Here is a 26,452-nt window from a genome sequence, read left to right as displayed (position 1 = left end):
TGCCGGCTGCTTATTTACCACCATTGATGACTTACTCCACACATATGAGCCCTGATACATCAATCATTGGCTTCACCTCCCGACTCCGGACAAACCCTCTAAATTACCTATGAGATTATTCCTCCTGACCTCCCATGCAGTGCTCGCCTGGCTCAGTGAGTATATGTTCACAATAGCGAGAGGAGACTTAGTCGCTGCCAAACTTCTCTTGAATCCAACATCCTGACCTTTCTTTCTTCTGACATTTCCCTGGGGTAGAGTTGGGACCTTACGACTCTTCATATATTCCTGAAAAAAATCAATTGCGACTGCCAATGTCCTCAGAATCCCGCCCCTCTAGTTATGCTTGTAGGGCTCAATACACTGACGTATTGGCTTGGCAGGATCTTCACCTGTCGATGCACATTTTGAGGTCCTCTGAGCCTCGGATCTGAGGGCTGCACATTATCTACGTGTTCGACTTTGCAGTGATTGGTGGCAGCTCATGGTCACTCTTCATCCACACAGGAGCGCGTCAGTGAAGGCCCCGTACGCATTAGACAAAGGTGGGTCAACCACAAACGCCCCTCCCTTCCCCCCAAAAAAACCATCTCAGTCTGTTTACGCCAAGTGCCGCCAGCGCCTATCATTGGCCGAAAAAATCTGATGGATCATTTTCATGATAACAACCGGTCAAAAGGAACAAACATTTGTTTCACCGACAATCGCTTGTTATGGAGGAAATCGCCCATATAGACCGACCTTTTATCTTGTGTCTACGGCGGCCTGAACGGCACATAGCAAATTGGGAATGATCCCTCTCCTTGATGTCGGTGGGGGTCTCAGCAGGTGGTCTCGACCAAACAAGCATTATGGCGGGATACTTTATACTTGTATATTATTATTATTATTTATTATTCTAGCACCATTTATTCCATGGCACTTTACATGTGAAGAAGGGGTATACATAGCAAAAACAAGTACAATAATCTTGAACACAATGTGACAGCGACTGGTACAGGAGGAGCGAGGACCCTGCCGGCGAGGGCTCACAATCTACAAGGGACGGGTGAGGATACATTAGGTGAGGGTAGAGCTGGTCGTGCAGCGGTGGTTACTGCAGGTTGTATAGCTGGAAAACCCCTTTGTAGCGCAGATGACCCCTACAGCAAAAAGTCCACGTACTCATAAAGGGTGCACTCAGCATAGAGGCTGCTGCGGGGCCCCTGTAGTGTGTGAGGGGCCCTGTGTTAGTTTATTCTGTGTACTTTACTACTGGGTGGTGAGAATCTATAGAGGACGGAGGAGCCGCATTGTTAGCTATTGAGTCACAGCAGAAGTGTGGAGGTGTTAGTGGGGCCGTCGCGGCTTCATCACCCATAGACTTGATGGCCAAGTGCGTTCCGATTATCGGAGGCAACATGTGCAGCTGCAATTTTTCTCCTCTCACCACTAGGTCCGAGGAATAAAATGGGACATTGCATGGCCTCATAGCACTCGTTATTATAGGTCATCAGTATCAGATCAGTGGGAGTCTTACATCCAGTATCCCAGCGATCAGCTTCAGCGGTGGCCAGACATACACAACGTACAGTGCTGGCACAGCGCCCCCTGTAGTGTCCATTCGCTCAGCTCCAATTGGAGTGAATGTGATCTGTGCTGCAGTACTGAGAATGGCCACTATATGGTGTATGGAGCTGCTTGGTGCACTGTTACTTCCACCCATCCCCGAACAACCCCTTTAAGCAAACACCAGACCTTTCTGCCCGGTTAGGTCCGTTTAGATTTTGGCAATGGGAAGCCAGGAAATAAATGTCTGTCTGATCTATGAGGAGCAGAACGATTGGGGGGCGGCACAGCATGGGCCTATAATGGGAGAAGCCAGGCCAATGGTGTACAGGAGTCACAGGTGCCTACCGGAGGGCTTCAGGTGGCCACCATACCCGTCTGCAGGCCATGCAGTGGTGGCAATAAGCCGCCTTACATGTGAGCCCGGACATCACATCAGACAATGGGAATGGGGGGGATTCACATGTTCCGATGCAGTTATCCCACCTGACACCTGCAGGGGTCACACCATCAGGACAATGAAAAGGAATATACAAAATAAAAGAAACATGGCTCATTTCTGCCAGAAAAACAGCGCCACATGTGCGCACAGGTTGTGCGCAGCACTGCGTCTGTAGAGAGCATGGATCCCGCCCCTCACATGCGCAGAGCGCCCCCTCCTGGCAGCCACAGTGTATCAGCTCCTCCCGGCGCCGATCAGGACGTGACCTGCGAATTCCCTCAGACGCTGCTCGTGTGATCACGTGACCTGCGCGTTGCCAGTAGCAGCTGTCGCTCAGTGACACCCCCCGCCACGCCCATCCAACGACCTCACGTTCCCCGAGACGAACGTCAGAACGCGCCATCTTACTGCACCCGAGTCTTCGGGTCACCGGAAGTCTCCAGTCGCCATCTTTGTCCTCCCCTTTGTGATGAGACTTTCGCCCCGTCTGTGACAGTTTTCCCTCCCTCTATATCACTATGAGGATTAGATCCGCGCACGGTCTGATACGTGACGTGTTTTGAGTAATACTACACGGGGTTTTCTTTTTCCCGTGGGTGTACTAAGATGGCGGCAATGGTAAAAGCGCGACCTCTAGGGGGAGGCTGAGGTTGCAGCGTCTGCCGTCAGTGTTCCCGTATCGCCGGGGAGGTCATTGAGGACCGAAGCCCTGAGTGTTCCCTCCGCAGCCATGCTCCGCCTGTGCCTGAGGCTCCGCGGCCCTCTCCGATCTGTCCTCCCGGCCCGGGGGAATGGGAGCCAAGCAGGGCGGCTGCGGCGGTACCACACGGGCACAGGCAGCCGGCTCCGGGCTCTAACAGCGGCTCCAGCTCAGGGGTGTACGGCCAGGCTGCCGGGGCTACAGGGACCGGAGATCGGGCGGCGGTGGTACAGTCTGCCCCCACATCAGAAGGTGAGGACGGCACCGAGGCCCCCAGAGCGGAACGACCAATCACAGCGCAGCTCTCATCCTACCAGCGCAGCGTGTTACATGAAAGCTACGCGCTGATTGGTCGCTACGGGCAACTGACACTAGTTCCTCAAGTATGGTTGTTATGGCTGCCCAGGAGTCCTGATTACACGGTATGTGTGCAGCACCGCATCGTCATGTCACAGGCGCAGCTTAATAGCCAAAATGTAGATTCTGCGATGGTCATGCTCCATTATGTGGCCTGTGTGTTTGGATAATGAGGGCACATTCACACATTGCAGAAAATGTCCTCTGCAGATTTGCTCACAAATCTGCAACATATCTGCAGTCAGAATCTGTCTCCTTTCATTCCTCCGCTGCGGTGGGTGGCTCTGTGGGGTCTTCTCCTTCACCCGTGAGGTGGGGGGGGTCTCCTTTCCTTCCTCCGCTGCGGTGGGTGGCTCTGTGGGGTCTTCTCCCTCACCGGTGAGGTGGGGGGGGGTCTCCTTTCCTTCCTCCGCTGCAGTAGGTGGCTCTGTGGGGTCTTCTCCCTCACCGGTGAGGTGGGGGGGGGTCTCCTTTCCTTCCTCCGCTGCAGTAGGTGGCTCTGTGGGGTCTTCTCCCTCACCGGTGAGGTGGGGGGGTTGCCTTTCCTTCCTCCGCTGCAGTGGGTGGCTCTGTGGGGTCTTCTCCCTCACCGGTGAGGTGGGGGGTCTCCTTTCCTTCCTACGCTGCGGTGGGTGGCTCTGTGGGGTCTTCTCCCTCACCGGTGAGGTGGGGGGGGTCTCCTTTCCTTCCTCCGCTGCGGTGGGTGGCTCTGTGGGGTCTTCTCCCTCACCGGTGAGGTGGGGGGGTTGCCTTTCCTTCCTCCGCTGCAGTGGGTGGCTCTGTGGGGTATTCTCCCTCACCGGTGAGGTGGGGGGTCTCCTTTCCTTCCTACGCTGCGGTGGGTGGCTCTGTGGGGTCTTCTCCCTCACCGGTGAGGTGGGGGGGGTCTCCTTTCCTTCCTCCGCTGGGGTGTGATTGCTCTGTGGGGGCTCCTTCTTCCTTCCTCAGGTGTGTGGCAGCTCTGTGGGGTCTTCTCCCCCTCCAGCGCAGTGGGGGGGGGGGGGGCGCGTCCCTCTTTCTCCTTCCCAAAACAAGTTACAAAACTTTTGCAAAATAACTGTAACTGTCCTCACAATGTGGCAGACTCCAGGTAAAGGCTGATTTTCGTGCTGCAGTTTGTGACTGACGATCTGATGGGCATTTCCAAAGATGTGATCCTTGCGGCTGGCAGGAAGGACGTCGCCATCGGGCAGGGAGCGCCGTCCTCTGGATAGCGGGTGCTGGCAGCTACGTGCAGTGTTTAATATCAATGTTGCTCGGAGCTGATGGCGGCATTAATAATGAGTAGCGATGAGCGAACGTGCTCAGATAAAGGGTTAACAGAGCACGCTCAAGTCCTAACTGAATATATTGGGCATGCACATATATTATGTGCGAGTCCCTGCAGCTGTTAGCCTCAACACATGCCTTGATTGCCTGTTTGTTAGGGAATCCTCACCATGTGTTGAGGCTGTCAAACAGCCATAAATCGTGCAGGCTCAGGGACTCGAACAGAACATAATATACGAGCACACCGAAGATACTTGGTTAGGACTCGAGCGTGCTTGGTTAACCCCTTATCCGAGCACATTCGCTCATCAGCAATAATGAGGATGTTGGGATCCTTCCTTGTCAGGTGGGTCTTGTACATACGCGTTACGCAATTGGTGGCCAGCGATCGCACTCAGTTTGTGACTTCAGAGCAGACAGCAAAAAAAGTGCCTCGACCCTCCCCCGCTCTCCTGGTTCTGCATTCATTGCTGTGTTTGGCATCCACCAGCCATATGTAGCTTTGTCTCATTCTTTATCCCTTGGCTCCTTTTTTTTTCCCGCTTTCTGAAATAATACACTTTTTATGATCACAAATGACCTCTGTCCCCCATTATGTGGATGTTGGAGGCATTCAGTGCCGGGTTTTTCATCTGACTGGATCTGCTCTTCTCTCAGGTGCCTTTGCCGGCTCTTTCCCCCACAATGCAGATGGGGACCATTGCTCGATGGGAAAAGAAAGAAGGGGAGAAAATTAGCGAAGGGGATCTGATCGCGGAGGTAATCATGCATGCGCCATCCATATTGGGAGGAATGTGACGGAGCGCAGGGGCCTTCATCCACTCTGTGCACAATTGCTCGGCTCTGATATGTTTTCTTATATACAGGTAGAGACGGACAAGGCCACAGTAGGATTTGAGAGTCTGGAGGAGTGCTACCTGGCTAAAATTCTCGTCTCAGAAGGAACAAGAGACGTCCCTATCGGCTCCATAATCTGCATCACGGTAGACAAGTGAGTGCCGGGTAGCGAGTGAATATTCTGTGTGTGGGCAGAGATCATAGTAATGTAGGTTGAAAAAGACCTAGGTCCATCAAGTTCAACCTTTTCTCCCCAAAATGTACTCCCCATACCAACACCCATCCCGCGTGATACAGGAGAGGCCTCCCATCCCGCGTGATACAGGAGAGGCCTCCCATCCCGCGTGATACAGGAGAGGCCTCCCATCCCGTGTGATACAGGAGAGGCCTCCCATCCCGTGTGATACAGGAGAGGCCTCCCATCCCGTGTGATACAGGAGAGGCCTCCCATCCCGTGTGATACAGGAGAGGCCTCCCATCCCGTGTGATACAGGAGAGGCCTCCCATCCCGTGTGATAATCTAATTGCCGCCTTTGAACTGACTCTAACTTCTGAATATCTTTTTCAAATGTGGAGCCCAAAACTGGATCCCATATTCCAGATGTGGCCTCACCAGTGATTTATAAAGGGGTAACAGTACGTTGGGATTGCGGGATTTTATTTCTCTTTTTATACATCCTAATATCTTGTTTGCTATTGCAGCTGCTGCTTGACATTGAGTACTGCTGCTCAGCCCTATTTGTAACCAGAAAACCCAAGTCCTTCTCCTGTTCTGTAGTCTCGGTACTCCCATGTAATGTGTATGCAGCAATAGGATTACTCCGTCCTTGGTGCATTACTCTACATTTATCTACATTAAACCTCATCTGCCAAGTGTTTGCCCATTCAGTCATCTTAACCGGATCGTTTTGCAATATCGTAATGTCAAGATCAGATTTTAATATCCTACATTGTTTGGTGTCGTCAGCAAAAACTGACACTTTACTCTCAATCCCATCCCCAAGGTCATTAATAAGGATGTTAAAAAGAATCGGTCCTAGCACAGATCCCTGTGGCCCCCACTGCTTACTATGTCCCATTTAGAGAACGTACCATTTATGACGACTAGTGATGAGCGAGTATGTTCTATTAACCCTTTGGGCGAGTATGCTCGGGCCGAGCTCCGAGTATTTACAGCTGCTCGGTGATATGTTTGAATCGCTCCCCTGTGCATGATTTGTGACTGTTTGACAGTTTTATTACATGAGAGGAATGTCTGCGTCTTACACATTCCTCACATGTAATAAAACTGTCAAACAGTTGCAAATCATGCACACGGGAGCGATTCAAACATATCACCGAGCAGCTGTAAATACTCGGAGCTCGGCCCGAGCATACTCGGACAGAACATACTCGCTCAACCCTAATCATTACCCAAAAGATAGATTTAAATTGTTATTCCAACGCCGCTCACGTCACATCTGCACACACCGACGAGGTGCGTATACAACTGGCAATATAATGAACAGGACGGTTGCACACGACCGTCGGGTGAGATGATCAGCACCACTCTCCTCCTAATAGAGAAGTGAACACCGTCGGACTAATGGTTTAGTCGGTTGTGGCTTTGACGCCTCTTAACATTTGGTATAGGACAGAATGCTTGGTTTAGGATGACTTATCCTACTAATACATATGTTTTCATTTCTTATGCTACAGACCAGAACTAATTGATGCCTTTAAGAACTACACCTTGGACTCCGCAGCTCCTGCCACTTCTGCAGCCCCGGCCGTCGCACCACCGGCTCCTGCACAGCAAGCTCAAGCACCTGTCCAAGCCCCCGGCAGCTCCTATCCCACTCACATGAAGGTAATCCAGACACCGCCGTCGTCCAATAGACAAGGACATGGCTTCCATTACCAGCATGTTTCTGATTTTCGGTGGATTTTTCATCTGGATTTTCAGATGGAAAATTTGCATCTTTTTGCAATAACTGCACATGTGGTGGATAATTTCCGTGCAAAAATTATCCTGTAGTGTCGATTTTTAAGTCAACCATTTGTCAACTCCATGCAGTGCATAAGATAAAATCAGTGGCGAATCCACTACAGATTTATCTCTTCAATCACATCTGGACATAGTGGAAATGTCTGCGTTACAGACAAGGCGGCCATGAAAGGGCATATATGGATGTAATGGTTGCACCGTCGCCGCCACCAGTAAGCAGTTTTGGAAACTCTGTCCCATGTTGTTCACATTGTTGGAAGGTCGTCAATAATCGGGTGAATGTATTGTCCGTGGTCTTATGTTCTGTACGAATCGCTAGGAGAGACTTGAGCGTATGTGTCTGCAGAGCTGCGGTGCCATAGACGCTGCAGTCACGTGATTAGATCAGTGATTTATGGCTGAGCGGTTTCTCCAGCGCTCAATCATGAATACTGAGTAGACATTAACTCCTTTAACCCCTTTACAGCCCATGACGTACTAATACGCGTCTGTGCCCTGGGCTTTAAGAGCCTGACCCGTATTAGTACGTCAGCGCGCGCGCACACAGGCTGTGCGGGCGCGATCGCTACCGGGTGTCAGCTGTGACTATGTGCAGGGAGCGGTCCCGCACCGCTCCCGGCACATTAACCCCCGCAATGCTGCGATCGAAGTCGATCGCTTCATTGCGGTGGCAAGGGGAGGTGATGGGTATACTCGCCTCCTCTTCTGGCCTCCAGCGCTGTCTGCTGCGGCTTCCCGGGTGTTGCCATGACGACCCGATGTCGTCATGACAACATCCGGGTCACCAGGCAGCAGGAACATTGTTTGGTCGTGCACTGCGCATGACCAAACAATCTCACTGTGCAGCGCTGACTGCCTGCATGGCACAGGGATGGTGCTCCATCCCTATGCTATGCAGGCGATCAGAATAAAAAAAGTGAAAGTCCCACAGTGGAACAAAGTAAAAAAGTGTAAAAACTCCCAGAAAGTGAAAAAAAAAATTGTAAAAATATTTTTTTAAAAAAAAGAATCCACCAAAAATAAAAATATAATGTACCCATCAATAAATATTATTATGAAAAAAAAAGCAAACAAACAATAAAAGTACACATATTTGGTATCGTCGCGTCCGGAACAACCTGACCTATAAAACTGTCCCACTAGTTAACCCCTTCAGTGAACACGGTAAAAAATAAAAATAAAAAACGAAGCAAAAAACAATGCTTTATCACCATACCGCCAAACAAAAAATGGAATAACACGCGATCAAAAAGACGAATATAAATAAAAATACCGCTGAAAACGTCATCTTGTCCCGCAAAAAACAAGCTGCCATACAGCTCAATCATCCGAAAAATCAAAAAGTTATAGCTCTCAGAATAAAGCGATGCAAAAATTTTTTTTTCTATAAAATAGCTTTTATTGTGTAAAAGCGCCAAAACATAGAAAAACTATATAAATGTGGTACCGCTGTAAATGTACTGACCCGAAGAATAAAGCTGCCTTATCAATTTTACCACACGCGGAACAGAATAAAAAAAAATTAAAAAACACAATTCCTGAATTGTTGGTTTTTGTTTATTCTGCCTCCCAAAAGCTGGAATAGAAAGCGATCAAAAAATGTCACGTGCCGGAAAATGGCATCAATAACCACGTCAACTCATCCCGCAAAAAACAAGCCGTCACATGACTGTCTGCCAAAATATGGAAAAATTATAGCTCTCAAAATATGGCGATGCAAAAACTAGATTTTACAAAAAATGCGTCTTTTAATGTGTGACAGCTGTCAATCATAAAAACCCCATATGATTCTGGTATCGCTGTAATTGCACTGACCCGAAGAATAAAGTCGTCTAATCACTTATACCGCACGAGGAACGGCGTAAAAAATAAACTCTAGGTAGGGTTAGGGCTGGGGTTGGGGTTAGGGTTGTGATGGGGTTGGGATTTTTTTCAAAAGTAAGAAAAAAAGATGACGATATGGCGACTAGTGTTGAGTGCAAGTGCTCGCTACTTGAGTTTGCATCGGGTGCTCTGGTATGCACTGAGTATCGTGGGTATTTGAGTGACATGCTCGAGTCTCCGCCCCATATGCTTCGCGGCCAAAAAAACCTTGCGGGGATTGCCTGCCATGCACGAGCGATCCCCGCATGTTTTTTTTTTGGGTGTCTAATAACCGTGAAACATGCGGGGCAGAGACTCGAGCACACGCAGTACATGGTGCATACCGGAGTACCCGATGCAAACTCAAGTAGCGAGCAATTGCGCTCAAGACTAATGACAACTTATTCAATATGATGACCTAATGTTATCAAATTTTGTGTCGTACCTCTGGGCTCAAAATGTTCACTATACCCCTTGATAAAATCCTTGAGGGGTCTAGTTTCCAAAATGGGGTCACTTGTGGGTGTTTCCACTGTTTAGGCACACAGGGGCCCTCCAAAAGCGACATGGTGTCCGCTAACAAATTGAATGGAAAATCAGCTCAAATTGTTAGCCGACACAATGTTGCGTTTGGAGAGCCCCTGTGGGCCTAGACATTGGAGCTCCCCCACAAGTGACCCCATTTTGGAAACTAGACCCCCAAAGGCACCTATCTAGAAGCATAGTGAGCACTGGGAACCCCCAGGTGCTTCACAAGTTGATTCATAAAAATGAAAAAGTGGGAAAAAAAATACTTTTTCATTTTTACGGATTAATTTGTGAAGCACCTGGGGGTTTAAAATGCTCACCATGGGTATCTGCGTGCCCAGGGGAAATTGCACAACAAATTTTGGGGTCCATTTTTTCCTGTTACCCCTGCGAAAATAAAAAAAATTGGGTCTAAAGTAACATTTTTGTGAAAAAAGTTAAATGTTCATTTTTTTTCTTCCACATTCCAAAAATTCCTGTGAAGCACCTGAAGGGTTAATAAAGTTCTTGAATGTGGTTTTGAGCACCTTGAGGGGTGCAGTTTTTAGAATGGTGTCACTTTTGGGTATTTTCTGTCATAAAGACCTCTCAAAGTGACTTCAAATATGATGTGGTCCCTAAAAAAAATGGTTTTGTAAATTTTGTTGTAAAAATGAGAAATTGCTGGTCAACTTTTAACCCTTATAGCTCCCCAATAAAAAAAATTTTGGTTCCAAAATTGTGCTGATGTGAAGTAGACATGTGGGAAATGTTATTTATTAATTATTTTGTGTGACATATCGCTCTGATTTAAGGGCATACAAATTAAAATTTTGAAAATTGCTAAATTTTTGCCAAATTTCCACCTTGGGTTGTAAAGGGGTTAATATCGATGCCATCAGTGGATTTGTATCATAATATCGTTCTTTTCTCTTGTTGCACAGATCATGTTACCCGCACTGTCGCCTACAATGACCATGGGCACAATACAGAAATGGGAAAAGAAGGTTGGAGAAAAGCTCAGCGAGGGAGATCTGCTAGCCGAGATCGAAACGGACAAAGCCACCATAGGTATCTGCCCTCAGACACGGGGTGGAATATAATATGTGCTGTACATGATTGGGTTTATTTTATCAGTTTGCAAGGAATCAGTGATGCTGCTTAAAGGAGTTGTCTCATGACGGACATTGAGGGCTTATCCATCTCTGCGTCCTGCACCTGTATCCAGAACTGGGTTCATCCAATCTACCATCGTGACTAGTGCCCGATGGCAGTGGCGAGAGAGGTGGCTGTGAGCCTGCGCATGTACAGCCTCCTGTCCTGTGGTCAGACAGCAGTGGGAATCGGGGGACCCCCGTTCTGGAGACAGGTGCTCATCCAGTTAGATATGTGCTTCCCATCAAATACCTTGGCGGAGGCATTTTGTTTTTATCACATGTTCAAACTTTATCATGGGATTGAAGCCGTCAGTAAGTGATGGGTTAATGTGGATAATTGATTATTCAGTGCGAAGGGTTAATAACATTAATTCTTTACTTTTCACAAGGTTTTGAAGTACAAGAAGAAGGGTATTTGGCCAAAATCCTGATAGCCGAGGGCTCTCGCGACGTTCCTCTCGGGACCCCCCTCTGTATCATAGTGGAGAAGGAGTCCGATGTCGGAAGCTTTGCGGATTACAAGGAAGTGGCTGCAGCAGTGGATATTAAGCCGCAGCCGGCCCCGGTATGTAACGTGAGCCATACGGGCAGTCGCTAACCATTGTAGAAGTAAGGCTTTGTGCACACTCATCTCTGATGCGGGTCCGCATAAAAAGGAAAAGACTCTTCCTATATAGTTCAGTTGTGAAGCTGCTTTGCTGGTGACGCGTTCAGTCTTTTAAGCGTTTTTCCGTTTCAGGTCTTGATAAACTCCTGGTGGAGTGCAGGTCACTACTTTATAACCACTCCTGGTGGAAAACGGCCCAAACTAGCCACTGTCCAATCAAAAAGCTTCATGAAAAAAATCTCTCCAAAACTTTTTCACACTCCTTCAAAACTTCCCAAATAAAGGAGCGTTTCCTGAAAAGGCTTCTGCTAGAAAAATCATTCATTTTGATGGCCTCTTTGTGCACATAAGCGATGGCTCCGTTCAGGGGTGGATTAAGAGTAGCAAGGGCCCCGGGCAGTTTAGAAGGCACGGGCCCCCCACCCCACACACACACACCTGATGTATCACGTGACATGTCACATGATCCCCTGTGATAGATCATGTGATAGTTCACGTGAAATTAATTTGGCACAATATTAATTCTAAAAATTTTTTTTAGGCTGTGCGCCCACTACGTGTTTTTTTTTAAGCGTTTCCGCAGCGGCAATTCTGCTGCAGAAACACTTGAAAACCGCTTGGTAGAAGGTCTGCCATGTTCCCCAATGATAATCCGCATGTGCTATGCACATGCTGCGGAAATTTCTGCTGCGGATTATCATTGCGGAAAAATCCGCAGCACTAACAATTATTTTGCGGAAGCGCGGCGTTTTCGCCGCCATTGACTTGCATTGGAACGCATGTAATCCGCATCCCTGCATCTGTAGATGCAGAATCCATGCGTTTCAATGTGCGGATGGTACCCGGGTTTGGAGAAAAGGAGACTCTCTCCTCTGGACCCAGGTACCATAGAACCTGTAAAAAAAGAATAAAATAAATATTATACTTACCTTCTGACGGCTCCCGGTGTCTTTATCCGATGCGTCTTGGCTTGCAGGCAGCTCGCGATGGTCTGAAAAGGACCTGCCATGACGTCATTTAGTCATGTGACGGGTCACGCGACCGCTGACGTCGGCAGGCCATCAGAAGGTGGTTGCATGGATTTATATAGTGTGACTAAGTTGTCAAGCACTTTCCAAGTGATGCTAAAATCGCTTGGAAAGCGCTTGTCAACCCACATGCGGAAATGCATGTGAAGAACGCTTCACATCCGCATGTCCCTGGCAGGAAAAATGCATGTACAATCCGCATGCGTTTTTTCTGCCAGGGAGATGCAGAAACTCTCAAAAAAAATCCGGAGCATTTCTGCATCGTGGGCACATAGCTTTACATTAATTGTATGACTCAATATTGAGCACACGGAGCCATCTAGACACAGCGGGCGACCGCTCGTAGCCATCTAGACACAGCGGGCGGCCGCTCGTAGCCATCTAGACACAGCGGGCGGCCGCACGGAGCCATCTAGATACAGCGGGAGGCCGCACGGCCCCCCCTCCAGAGACAGCGGGAGGCCGCACGGCCCCCCCTCCAGAGACAGCGGGAGGCCGCACGGCCCCCCCTCCAGAGACAGCGGGAGGCCGCACGGCCCCCCCTCCAGAGACAGCGGGAGGCCGCACGGCCCCCCCTCCAGAGACAGCGGGAGGCCGCACGGCCCCCCCTCCAGAGACAGCGGGAGGCCGCACGGCCCCCCCTCCAGAGACAGCGGGAGGCCGCACGGCCCCCCCTCCAGAGACAGCGGGAGGCCGCACGGCCCCCCCTCCAGAGACAGCGGGAGGCCGCACGGCCCCCCCTCCAGAGACAGCGGGAGGCCGCACGGCCCCCCCCTCCAGAGACAGCGGGAGGCCGCACGGCCCCCCCCTCCAGAGACAGCGGGAGGCCGCACGGCCCCCCCCTCCAGAGACAGCGGGAGGCCGCACGGCCCCCCCCTCCAGAGACAGCGGGAGGCCGCACGGCCCCCCCCTCCAGAGACAGCGGGAGGCCGCACGGCCCCCCCCTCCAGAGACAGCGGGAGGCCGCACGGCCCCCCCCTCCAGAGACAGCGGGAGGCCGCACGGCCCCCCCCTCCAGAGACAGCGGGAGGCCGCACGGCCCCCCCCTCCAGAGACAGCGGGAGGCCGCACGGCCCCCCCCTCCAGAGACAGCGGGAGGCCGCACGGCCCCCCCTCCAGAGACAGCGGGAGGCCGCACGGCCCCCCCTCCAGACATATACATACACGCATAAACACATTTGAAACACAAAAATACATATAAACAGACATCACACAATGATATCTGCCTATACATACATACACACACACACACACACACACACACACACACACACACACACACACACACACACACACACACACACACACACACACACACACACACACACACTCTCACACTCTCACACTCTCACACTCTCACACACTCACACACTCACACACTCACACACTCACACACTCACACTCTCACACTCTCACACTCTCACACTCTCACACACTCACACACTCACACACTCACACACTCACACACTCACACACTCACACACTCACACTCTCACACACTCTCACACACTCTCACACTCTCACACTCTCACACTCTCACACACTCACACACTCTCACACTCTCACACACTCACACACTCACACACTCACACACTCACACTCTCACACTCTCACACTCTCACACTCTCACACTCTCACACACTCACACACTCACACACTCACACTCTCACACACTCACACTCTCACACACTCACACACTCACACACTCACACACTCACACTCTCACACTCTCACACACACACGCTCACCATCCCCCGGCTCCAGTCCTCCTGGCTCCTGCTTCTCTCCGGTGGTAAGTAGCAGTGCAGGCCGGGCGCGCACAGCGTGACGTCACAGCTAGGAGACACGGCCGCGCACAGGGCCGTGTCTCCTAGCAGTGATGCGGCCGGGCCAGCACAGGGAAGTTAACTGCTGCAGTGCTGGCCCGGCCGAAGAAGAAGTAGCGGCCGTGCACCGCTGCTGGGGGAGTGGTCCGGGGCCCCCCTCCCGCCACTGTCTGCCGGTATGCGCCGCGCGGCCACACCTATAATGAGGGCAATCCGGCCATAGCCCCCCTGGAGACCCGAGGCCCCGGGCGGTAGCCCGGATTGCCCTCATTATAATCCGCCTATGGCTCCGTTCACATCTGCATCGGGAAGGAATGCCAGTGACTTACAATATTGGCCTCGGTGGGTTTCGGCATTGCTTGTTTAGTTTAGGATTGGGGCTTCCAAATGCAAAAGTCCTGACATCTCGCACAGCAGTTTGCACCCTGAAATGGCTGCTCAAGGCTGCGTACATGGGAATGGCTGCATGATTAAATACAAGTAACGGCCTCCTGAGTCTGAATTCTCAGTGCAGAACCTCTCGTTACTGCACTAATGGCACGTGTCCGATATCGGGTGCAGTCTACACAAGCAGCGGCGTCTCTCCACACCAGAGAGGCTCAGCACAAGTCTCTGCCCAAATCTGCATTTCCCCCTCCATTTATAACAGAAAGCAAAACACTTTGCTGGATCTGTTGCACAATGGTTCCCAGCAGAGCCAGGGATACGTCACTGAATTATAGGGACATCGATTTTTCCAGTAAAGTGTCTGTCACTCTGACATTCCCCTCACGTGCCCGTCCATCAGTCGCCTGCTCTGGTAGATGCCACAGATGACTCCTCCAATTGTAAGGTTTGTTAAATCCGCAGCCATTGCCTTTAGTAACCGGTCACTTCCCAGCACTTTATTTCATCAGAGGCCCCTATGAAAATGACAACTACAACACCTATCCTCCACACTGTTACCCAGCCAGGAGCTTTATCAGTCAAAGAGAAACACGCAGATTATTGGTTGTTTCTTTATCTTTACTAGTTGTGCGTTTTCTTTCTTTTTTATGGCAGGCTGCAGCACTACCTCCTGCTCCGTCTGCACCAGCTCATCCCCCGGCTCCCTCATCCAAGGGGAGAGTGTTTGTGAGTCCTCTGGCCAAGAAGCTGGCAACAGAAAGAGGCATCGACACTAAGCAAGTGAGGGGTAAGAGCGTCATGCCCGTCATCTGTGCCTCCTTCCATAGGATACAATGTCTCCTGCATGCTCAGTGATGCCATATGGGGGGTCCTCACAATAACGTGTATGTGACATGATGTAATGTCAGGCGAGCCCCGCAGACACGCTGCCAGTCCTGGAGGTTTTTCTTACATGGGGCTCTTTTTCATATAATAAGGTTTCGTCCAAGTCATTTCATTCACAGTTTTCATTTGTTTTCCGGTAATATTCCAGGTACGGGGCCGGACGGCAGAATTACAAAGAAAGATATTGAGTCGTTTGTTCCTCCCAAGGCCGTGCCGGTCAGTGTACGTATCACTCCGTCATCAATCCCTGATGTGATAAATTCTCTCCGGTCTCGGCCTGACGGCTCATAATGCGCCGGTTCTGTCCATTATTTGCCCCCGAGAGTGTATAATACAGCGGACGTGGAATAAGACATGTATCCAGACATGATGGTAAAGCTCTGTGCGGCTTATGAACTGCAATAATTTTTATGCCCATAGGCTCCCGCCACCCCGGCTCCTGCGCCGCCATCTCCCGCTGTGGGCGCCGTTCCTACTGGAGTTTTCACAGATATTCCTATAAGCAACATCCGAAAGGTGAGATCATTATTCTGTCTGACATCTGTGATTATTCATTGTCGTCTGTCATGGGCAAATGAAAGATAAAAAGCTGCTGAGGTGTTGCTAAAAAAAATCTATTTCTTTAAATAATAGGAAATTGCACACACATGTTTTAATATACTCCTACCCTGTGGGTGAAAACAGTCAGGTATGACCGATCCACCTGATCGAGTCTCCTTGCAAGGCAGGGAGAGATGCGATGCTCCTATTCCTCCATCTCAGAACGCTCTCGTACGGAGCCGAGCCCATAGGATCTCTCCTCCGTCTCTGACCTCCTCCCTGATCTCTGCCCGCAGGTGATCGCCCAGCGGCTCATGCAGTCCAAACAAACCATACCTCATTACTATCTGTCTATCGACATAAACCTGGGAGAAATACTGAAGTTAAGGAAAGAGTTAAACGAGGTGAGTGACTGTATATTTCGTGCTGCACTCCACACAGACATCTGTATCCCGCTGGATATAACGTCAGATCTGCCGACTCTGTCACCTCATTGTGTGAGTACTGAGGTGCCTATAATGTTATGAAAACATGTTGGCCAAGCAGGGTGCACAATCGGCAGGTATCGTGGCTGCTTCCTATTTATTAGGGTACATGCACGCAGCGCCTCAGCATGTGTGTGTGATTGTATCGGCACCGCGCACTTCTGATAAAGACTTGATCAGCAGCGGATAACATGCCGTCGTTATAAAAAGCAAGAATAGTCTTGGATTGGATAAGATGGTAAATACTAGGAATGGGAGCGTTGAGTGCAGCGTACGTTTATGAACCACGTAGTGGTAAATGATGGGAGTTATAGTCTTACAGCAGGATGGGAGCCACATGTTGTAATGTCAAGGTTGGGTAATAGGAGTGCAGTCTGAATCATGGCATTAAAGGGGTCCTCTGACGTTGCCCACTTCTACGTCTGGAGGTGATCAGCGCTTACGGTTTTGCATTTTCCTGCATGATACATACTAATCGCAGATGTGACGCCATTGGTGCCGCTCCCTCATGTGACGCTTTAGTCCATGGTCACGGTATTTTCATATTTTCCAGGTTACAAAGTCTGAAAACATTAAGCTCTCGGTCAATGATTTTATTATTAAGGCCTCGGCTTTATCGTGTCTGAAGGTGCCTGAGGCGAACTCCTCCTGGATGGACACTGTTATTAGGCAGTAAGTCCGGCTGTCCGGTGACAAGCGGCTTCAGAACGGTTCAATGTGTCTAATCTTCACTTATCCGTATCTCTAGAAACCACGTGGTGGACGTCAGCGTGGCGGTCAGCACACCCGTCGGTCTCATTACACCCATAGTCTTCAATGCTCACATAAAGGGCCTCGCATCCATCAGCAAAGACGTGGCGTCCTTAGCGACACGGGCACGAGATGGCAAACTAAAGCCCCATGAGTTCCAGGTATGTACCATAAAGGAGAAGTTATTAATTGCTGAGGGTCTCTGGGTCCCAGACCGATTCTCTGCAGGCCCGTCCTGAATGTAGGGGAGCTCCCATGCTTGCTCTATCCATTCATTGTCTTTGGGACTGCTGGAGATAACGGAGCGCTGTCCTCTGCTTTCTGTAGCAGTCTCATACACAATGGATGAGACTGAGGTCGCACATGCGCACCATTGCTTTACTTATAGCACGACTCCACATAGCCCCAATTTTGGCATTGCTGGGGGTCTCTGGTCGGACCCTCTTCGATTAGTAAGTTTTTCCCTTAACACTGAGCTTGAAGAAACTTTGGTGAAGGAGGCATCTATACAGTGTTCATTAATGGGCAAGTAGACCGGCGCCAATAAAGGTCCATGTCTGGAAAAACTTGGCTACTTTTTACCAAACCGGCACTGAACCTTTCCACAGGTTGTGTGTGGTACTGTAGCTGAGCCCAATTCACATCAATGGAGACGGACTGTTTTTTGGAAGACAGCCGACATGTTTTTTTCTAATGTATCAGAGGGTAAAGCCATGAGATAATTGTATAAAATCCAATTGTCATCCATGTGATCTATTCTAGGGAGGAACCTTTACTGTCTCCAACCTGGGTATGTATGGGATCAAGAACTTCTCTGCAATTATTAACCCGCCTCAGTCGTGTATCCTGGCTGTGGGAGGATCGGAGAACAGACTAGTACCAGCCGATAACGAGAAAGGGTAAGGATGTTATTTTTGTGGCCTCACGGGCAGTCTGTAACTAACCAAGAATAAATTTGCAGTAAATCAGAGTGCCTGCAGATAGATTTATCAATGTAGACAAAATCAAGTTTGTTCAATCATGTAAATGAACAGGCGAGGGCTCTGGCGGCGGCCCCAGCCCTGGCGAGGGCTCTAACTCTGTACACTAAATCCTGCCTCATGTCGCCCCTTGGCCTCGGTGGATGGTTGTGTCATTGTGTCTTTTTTCCTAATATTATTCAGTATTGTCACAGATGTAATTGAACTAACAAAATATTTATCCAATGCATTAAATATTGAAATGGCAGAATCACGGTTTATTGGCCATATCGCCACTCAAAAATAGAATAAAAAGGTGAGAATATTAAATACCCCCCAAAAATGTAGCTTGCCCTATAAAAAATAGTTATGGCTAATATAGTCATTCCCAACTACAACTCAGCCAGTAAAGTGGCAGAAAACTTTTTTTTAGTTATGGTTTTTGGAAGAAGGGAGGGAAGGAAACTTCAATGAGCTTTATGTCTGAATTGTTTTCCAGGTTTGATGTTGCCAATATGATGTCGGTGACGTTGAGCTGCGATCACCGCGTGGTGGACGGAGCGGTCGGTGCTCAGTGGTTGGCTGAATTCAAGAGATTCCTGGAGAAGCCGACCACCATGCTGCTATAGATCGCTGGATCTCCTTCCCCGTGGGTCATCTGCTGCGCTCATAGGACTATTTATATGCTCCTATCTCCGAACACTCACATACATATACGTAACTTTTTTTTTTTATTTAAGCGAACAAATGAAAAAAGAAACCTAATTGTGTGGCCGTACAGATCACTCCAATGCCGGATCTCCTGAGATCTGTGCTGCGTCCAGGTCATCGGTGTCTTCTCACAAAGGTCAATGTTTCCTAGATGGTTTTAAATCCTTGCTGTCAAATCAGGTCCGCTGATGATATTTACGAGGTCTGCAGATATTGGCAATGGATGAATAAATGTCTGTTTAGACAATAAGACGTTGGGTTCTTTATATGGATTTATTTTAGCACTTGCGAGGAGTAACAATAAGATGATGATTATGCAGAACCCGAGTATGTATCCTACTATCAGCAATTCCGGATCTGCTGGGTTTCCCCGAAGTCTGGATCGGGGACAGGTAAGTGAAGATGCCGTCCTGGTCCGATGACTGAAGAACGTGACCCCCGCCCTCTCTGCACTGTGCAGGAACGTGTGCTGCGGTGCCGGAGCCAGCTGGGCTTTTTATTTTATATCAAGGCTAGTAAATCCTTTAATGCAAAGTCCTAAAAGTTGAATGTTATTTCAGCCCCTAAGGCTGGGCAGCTAATGGAGTAATGGAAACTGTATGAATAATATCTGTGCACTACACACTGTATGGTGGTGGGAATGACCAGTTTTCAGCACTACTTTTTACATGCCGTATATATTAGTCATACAGTATACATATATGCGGTCAGGGGCAGACCACTGTTTATATCTGTAGCTCCTTACATACAGTACCTTTAAAGGGGTTGTCCACTACTTTGACATTGATGCCCTATCCGTAAACAATGTATGATCGGCCGGGGTCCCGCATGTGGCACCTCCACCGATCAGCTGTTATCGGCGGCCGGAAGTCCTTACCTGCGGTGCCTGGCCGTCAAGTTGCAGTGGCCGCCGCTTGTAACTGCACATCATCAATTGAATAGGAGGTGGATGTGCAGTTACAAGCGGCGGCCACTGCAACTTGACGGCCAGGCACCGATCACAGCTGACCGGCGGGGATGCCGCGGGCGGGACCCCGGCCCATCATACATTGATGCCCTATCATACGAATAGGCCATCAATGTCAAAATAGTGGACAACTTCTTTAAAATATATATTGTTTTTCTCTGTATTTCCAATTACTGGAAGGATAATCACTTTCCGTACCATTAGCTTTAGTAATCTGCACCATCACCTGCCTTCAATTCATCCTTCTTTTTTAGAGTAAATGTTTGGATTCTTACTTTTGCACCATCTTTATACAAGGTTTTTCAGGCTGTAATTTTGGGGGTTTGTACTACACTACGGGCGAGGTTCATTATCCAGGTGTTTTAGGCTACATCACTTGCAACTGTTGAAAAAAAACTATTCTGTAGTGGAGTACAAACTTTAATATGGAATTTTTTATATATACATAGAAATATATATATATATGTGTACCTAAACACAGCCTTGCACAATTTTAAAGCTTACTGAAATTCAGACGAAATGCAGACATCTTGTGCTGTTCTGATTAGCTTGTTGTAAAGTAAAACATGACCCTTATGAATCAGGGCCTCGGAGTTGTTTCACATATGATGGACCCTTTATGCCAATTTCCACAGGAGTTCAGCTTTTTGCAAAGAATTGACATTCTGCACAGGTCAATGTCCACATATAAATTATCTGCGGGGCGTGGATGAGAATTTTCATATTTCATTCTCTATACTTCTACTGTTTTGGATTTTTCCATGCAAATTTCGGAAAGGAAAATCCACAGCAAATCGAAGGTGTAAACAGCCCTCCAGGTATATTCATATGTGGCAGATTTGATACTGGAAACCCCCCCATCCTTTTTGAACAGGGTTCTTCTGGGGACATGCAGGTGGATTTCTTTTTACGAGCAGCATTCACATGACTGTTTAATTTCAGTTTTTGTATTACAGAAATTACTGTACATTGTCTTATTGTTCGTCAGTAGTAAATGTCACAGTTTACGGAAGAATACAAAGAAATATTCAAGTAGAGTGATGGAAACATACAATCTCTTCTTACATGCCATCTTAAGGCTATGTGCCCACGATGCAGAAATGCTCAGGATTTTTTCCTGAGCGTTTCTGCATCTCCCTGGCAGAAAAAACACATGCGGATTGTACATGCGTTTTACTGCCCGGGACATGTGGATGTGAAGCTTTCTTCACTTGCATTTCCGCATGCGGATTGACAAGCGCTTTCCAAGCGATTTTAGCATCACTTGGAAAGTGCTTGACAACTTGGTCACACTATATAAATCTATGCAAACAGCATGGATTTATATAGTGTGACCGAAAGAATGGTAAAAACTAAATATCATACTTACCTTCTGATGGCCCCCGGTGTCTTCATTCGATGCATCTCGGCTTGCCGGCAGCTCGCGGTACACTAAAGGAGCTGCCGACGTCAGCAGTCGTGTGACCCGTCACATGACTAAATGACGTCATGGCAGGTCCTTGAGTCCACTGCGATCTGCCAGCAAGCCGAGACAAGCACACCGGGAGCCATAAGAAGGTAAGTATAATGTATATTTTTTATTTTATTCTTTTTTTTTACAGGTTCTATGGTACCTGGGTCCGGAGGAGAGTCTCCTCTTCTCCAAACCCGGGTACCATCCGCACATTGAAACGCATGGATTCCACATGTACAGATGTAGTGATGCAGATTCCATGTATTCCAATGCAAGTCAATGGCGGAAAAAACACCGCGCTTCCGCAAAATAATTGGTAGTGCTGCGGATTTTTCCGCAATGATAATCCGCAGCAGAAATTTCCGCAGCATGTGCACAGCACATGTGGATTATCGTTCGGGAACATGGCAGACCTTCTACCAAGCGGTTTTTAAGCGTTTCTGCAGCATTATTGCATCATGGGCACACAGCCTTACAAGCGGAAAACATTTTTTATCCAATAACCCCCCACGACAGCACCAAAGGAGGATGTCACCCCACCCAAATAGGGACAGGAAACACAAAGCGGTCAAATAGCCTCTCCCTCCAGTGTTTTTTCCTGTCCCTATTGGGATGAAGAGGTCATCCAGGGTGCTCTGTGCCGGCGGCAGACACCCAGCATACCTTTAAGCCGGGCAGCTGGGACCGGGTAGTTTTCCTCCTCCCCTTATGCTGCTCCAGTCTCCTCCGGGACTCTGGACCCCCATCCCCACCAAGTCCGCGCCTGCGGGTAAGGTCCAGTAGGTGTCGGACTGGAGGCCTCCTCAAGCTCTCCAGCACAGCTCCTCTCCCCTCTCAAGGTGGCCTCCGGCGGTCTCCATAGTGGAGAGACACGTGCTGGATCCCAGAAGTGACGCGGACTGCTGATGGTCACTTCGGGTGTGCGTTTCACCCTGGAACGCAGTAACCTGAAAACGGCCGGAAAGTGACGTGGGACGCCGAAACAGGGTCCCTTAGGTCACTTCCGGTCCGTTAAGGGACATCCTCTGCACACAAAAAAAATAAAAAAAAAAAATATATAAATAAATTAAATAATCCCGCAGGTGATCGCACGTGTTCCTGCTTCACCAACTGGACCAAGGGGGACCAGGGAAAGAGGGAGAGCGCTGAGTCCAGTTGCCTATATAAGCCCTGGACAGAAGACATTTAAGGTAGGACCTAATCTGTTTTTGTATTTTTATACACTGGATGGTCAGGAATCTATCTTCTCCATGTCTGCGGAGCCCAGCGCAATTCCAGTCCCAGTAAGTCTGGCACTGGGGGTCCTTTCCTAGGTGCAGGTTAGAATTGATACATTAATTACCCTTCTCCCTCTTTTAAGGGGGACAAGGATCCTGCACCAGGAAATAAATCTAGCCGGAAGTGTGCTATATGTTCAAAAAAAACTCTTCTTCAAAAAAAAATATTTATGCCAGAAATGCACGGAGAAAATTATTAGGGAAGAGCAGCCGAGCCTCATAGACTAGATCAAGGGGATAGTCCGTCAGGAGGTTGTCTTCATTGGCCTCCTTTTCCTATCCACTTCTGTTTCGCCTCCAAAGGCTAAAAAGAGGAAGATTTCCCTGGAAGAAAAAAGAGACTCGGACTCCCAGGACGAAATATCCCTTCCAGAAGACCTTATAGAGGAAGGTGAACTTAGCCTAGCAGAGGAAGGTCTGGGAAATAAGAAATATTATTTCTCAATGGAATTTATGGAAGATCTCACAGCAGTAAGAAGAACGATGGAAGTGGAAGAAGAGAAGCCCACTAGATCAGTCCAGGAAGAGATGTTCAGTGGTCTCCGCTCAAAGAAAAAGATGGTGTTCCCGATACATAAAAACATTCAGGATCTAATCCTGGACAAATGTGAAAATCCTGAAAGACAGAATACACCAGCAGAATTTAAGGACAGGTTTCCGGTAGATGAAAAAACCTCAAAATGTTGGACCGAGATACCTAAGGTCGATATTCAAGTGGCAAGAGTCGCTAAAAAGACAGTATTGCCATTCGAGGATTCGTTGCAACTAAAGGATCCTCTGGATCGCAAGATGAACAGCCTTCTCGGAAAATCCTGGGAAACATCAGCAGTCCTTTTGAACACAAACGTAGTCTCCACGTGTGTTGCACGATCCATGTCAAGATGGCTCAACCAGCTTGTATAGCATCTGGCTATGGGCACATCCAGAGAGGAGATGCAAGCTTCCCTACCTTTACTGCAGAAGGCCACTGACTTTCTGGCGGATGCTTCAGTGGAATCTGTGAGGGTAACCGCCAGGGCAGCAGTCCTATCAAACTCCACAAGGCGAGCACTATGGATGAAATCGTGGAACGATGATGTGGTCTCTAAAATGAAATTTTGTTATATTCTCCCCTGAAGGGAATGGATGTTTGGCCAGGCCCTCGACGACCTCCTGGAGAAGGCGGCTGATAAAAAGAAATCCCTGCCTGAACCCAAACCCTACAGGAAGACCCCCTTTCGCCCCCCTCGGGAGCAGAATCCCCAGTACAAGGGGAAAGGGAAGTCTGGTCGATGGAGCTACCCCAAAGGGGGGAAAGATAGGAATATTTTTTTTCCCAAAAGGACAGCGACAACAGAAGCGGTGACGCCAGAGCAGTAGGGGGACGAATCATGAGATACCTTCCCCAATGGCAAAATATTTGCTCCAGTCAATGGGTCTTAAAAACAATTCAAGAGGGGGTGAAGATCGAATTCTCCTCATATCCACCAAAGAAAGTGAGAATAACCCGTCTAGCCTCCCCAAGATTAAAAACCGCTCTGATATCCGGCCTAAGAAACCTGTTATCATTGGGGGCTATTTCACCGGTCCCAAAAACAGAAAGGCAAACAGGCCACTATTCACGGCTGTTTTGATAAGAAAACCAAACGGCACTTACAGAATAATAATAAATCTGAAACCCTTAAACCAATACATCTACCAAAGATTCAAAATGGAGTCAATCAGATCAGCAGTTCCCTTGATAGGACAAGGATATGTAATGTCAACCATCGACTTACAGGACGCATACTACCACGTCCCTATATATCCAACATACCGGAAATTTCTAAGGTTTGCGGTGGTTTAAGATGATCAAACGTTACATTTTCAATTCAACGTATTGCCGTTCGGAATATCCTCAGCACCAAGAATATTTACCAAAATTATGTCAGAGGTAGTGGCTTCTATAAGAAAGGAGAAAATCTGCATCATTCCGTACCTCGACGATTTCTTGCTAGTAAGTCCCTCTGTGGCATCACTCCAGGAAGATCTGCAAAGAACAATCCAAATCCTGACCACCCTAGGGTGGTTGATAAATCATCAAAAATCAGACCTGGTCCCTGCCACAGAAAAAACGTTCCTGGGTGTTCCATTAGACTCCGCCAGACAAACCTTCTTCTTACCAAAGGACAAGCAGATACTTTTGAGATCCAAGATATCGAAGCTGAAGACCCTGAACAAGGTGTACCTAAGATTTGCCATGTCAGCCCTCGGCTCCATGACAGCCTGCATCCAATCAGTAGCCTGGGCTCAAGCTCACACCAGGGTATTGCAAACCCATATTCTCGCACAGTGGGACGGTTCCCCAGACTCCCTCAACAAGAAGATCCCAATCCCTCATTATGTGAAAACATTCCTGTCATGGTGGCTCAGCCCAAGAAACCTAAGAACAGGGGTTCCATGGTCTCAGTCCCCTCTGATAACAGTCACAGTAGACTCCAACAAGACAGGATGGGGAGCCGTCGTCGCCCAAACCCCCTTCCAGGAGGTCTGGACAGAAGAGATCAGCAGGAGATCCTCCAACTTCCGCGAATTAAAGGCGGTGGAGGAGGCACTCAAAACATCGGCTCCAATCATTGCGGGCAAACGCATAAAAGTCTATTCAGACAACATGACTACCGTAGCTCACCAGTCCCATCGAGGGAGTACAAGGTACGAGAATCTAAAAGGTATCTCAGCAAGAATATTCTTCTGGGCGGAAAGACATCTTCGTTCCTTATCAGGTCTGCACCTAAAAGGCTCAGACAACATCCAGGCCGATTTTCTGAGCAGAAGGAATATCGATCCCGGGGAATGGGAACTGGACTCAGATATTTTCCACATGCTGACCAGACAATGGGGTCATCTGGAGGTGGACCTCTTTGCAAGATGCCAAAACACCAAGGCAGAAAAATACTTCTCCCTAGATCCGGACGACGTATGCCTGGGGATAGATACATTCGCTCACCCGTGGCGTTTCCATCTACAGAAAGAAAGGACCGAGGAGGTCAAGGTAATCTTGATAGCCCCACTTTGGCCCAAAAGGAGCTGGTTCTGTGCACTAAACAGTCTAAGCATAGAAGGCCCCCTCATTCTACCAGCAATCAAAAACCTTCTCCATCAGTGTCCAATACTCCATCCACAGAACCTTCATCTAGCTGCCTGGCTTCTGAGTTCACAATCCTAAAAGCCAAAGGACTCTCAGACCGAGTAATTCATACCCTACAAAGAAGTAGGAAACACATAACAAACTCCATATACAGCAAGATATGGAAGACCTTCCTAATATGGTATAAACCAAATATGCCAGATCTTCGGCATCCTGACATGACCCAGATCTTGGATTTTCTACAGGAGGGGCTGGAAAAAGGCCTCAGGCCCAGCACCCTCAAGGTACAGATTGTAGCGCTGAGTGCCTATTTCGACCATAGCCTAGCCGAACATCAACGGGTAAAAAGGTTCATGACAGCAGCTACTCGTCTGCGTCCCAGAATAATCATTAAGATCCCAGGAGGGAACGTGGTTATCGTCCTTAAAGGTCTGATACTACCACCTTTTGAACCTTTGGCCTCAATAGAGCTGGATAAGTTAGCCTGGAAAACAACTTTTCTAGTAGCAATTACCACTGCCAGGAGAGTGGGAGAAATCCAGGCCTTCTCAGTGAATGACCCGTATTTGAGAATCCTGGATGATAGGATTATTCTACAACTGGCTCCATCTTTCTTACCAAAAGTGGTCTCAGACTTTCATAGATCACAGGAGATAATTCTGCCCTCCTCCTGTCAGAACCCAAAAAAATAAAAGAGAAGAAGAATTCCATTCTTTGGATGTAAGACGGGTCTTTCTTCACTACCTCCAAAAGACAGAGGCCTGGAGGAAGGATCAGAACCTCTTCATTCACCCATCTGGTCAA

At 48.5% G+C, this 26,452-nt stretch overlaps 1 protein-coding gene across 2 annotated transcripts; it reads left to right on the top strand.

The window, feature by feature from the left end:
* The first annotated feature begins 2,584 nt into the window (after positions 1–2,584).
* DLAT (dihydrolipoamide S-acetyltransferase) lies at positions 2,585–19,095 on the top strand. 2 transcript variants are annotated; one of them, XM_073657122.1, is made up of 14 exons: positions 2,585–2,942; positions 4,974–5,075; positions 5,183–5,307; positions 6,852–7,002; positions 10,455–10,581; positions 11,057–11,232; positions 15,170–15,302; positions 15,549–15,622; positions 15,821–15,916; positions 16,237–16,344; positions 16,979–17,097; positions 17,174–17,336; positions 17,938–18,074; positions 18,634–19,095. In XM_073657122.1, the coding sequence occupies exons 1-14, from the start codon at positions 2,721–2,723 to the stop codon at positions 18,761–18,763; spliced, it is 1,863 nt and encodes a 620-aa protein (XP_073513223.1). In that variant the 5' UTR covers positions 2,585–2,720; the 3' UTR covers positions 18,764–19,095. The 2 variants fall into 2 exon arrangements, with proteins under 2 accessions (XP_073513223.1, XP_073513224.1); XM_073657123.1 differs by having other exon boundaries at positions 15,549–15,623; positions 15,837–15,916.
* Positions 19,096–26,452: the final 7,357 nt, after the last annotated feature.

This window comes from Phyllobates terribilis, unplaced genomic scaffold, assembly GCF_046119375.1.
Source record: "Phyllobates terribilis strain yellow unplaced genomic scaffold, ASM4611937v1 Scaffold_12__6_contigs__length_324123572, whole genome shotgun sequence".
NCBI classification, from domain to species: Eukaryota; Metazoa; Chordata; class Amphibia; order Anura; family Dendrobatidae; genus Phyllobates; species Phyllobates terribilis.
Note: the sequence above shows the minus strand (reverse complement) of the source record. Positions and strands in the feature narration are given on the sequence as shown.

What these genes read in the sequence shown, in the direction of transcription:
- DLAT (XM_073657122.1), top strand. Translation starts at nt 2,721, where the DNA reads ATGCTCCGCCTGTGCCTGAGGCTCCGCGGCCCTCTCCGATCTGTCCTC. An exon ending in CCAAGGCCGTGCCGGTCAGT is followed by an intron (nt 15,623 to 15,820) that starts GTACGTATCACT and finishes TTATGCCCATAG; the next exon opens with GCTCCCGCCACCCCGGCTCC. An exon ending in CTATAAGCAACATCCGAAAG is followed by an intron (nt 15,917 to 16,236) that starts GTGAGATCATTA and finishes CTCTGCCCGCAG; the next exon opens with GTGATCGCCCAGCGGCTCAT.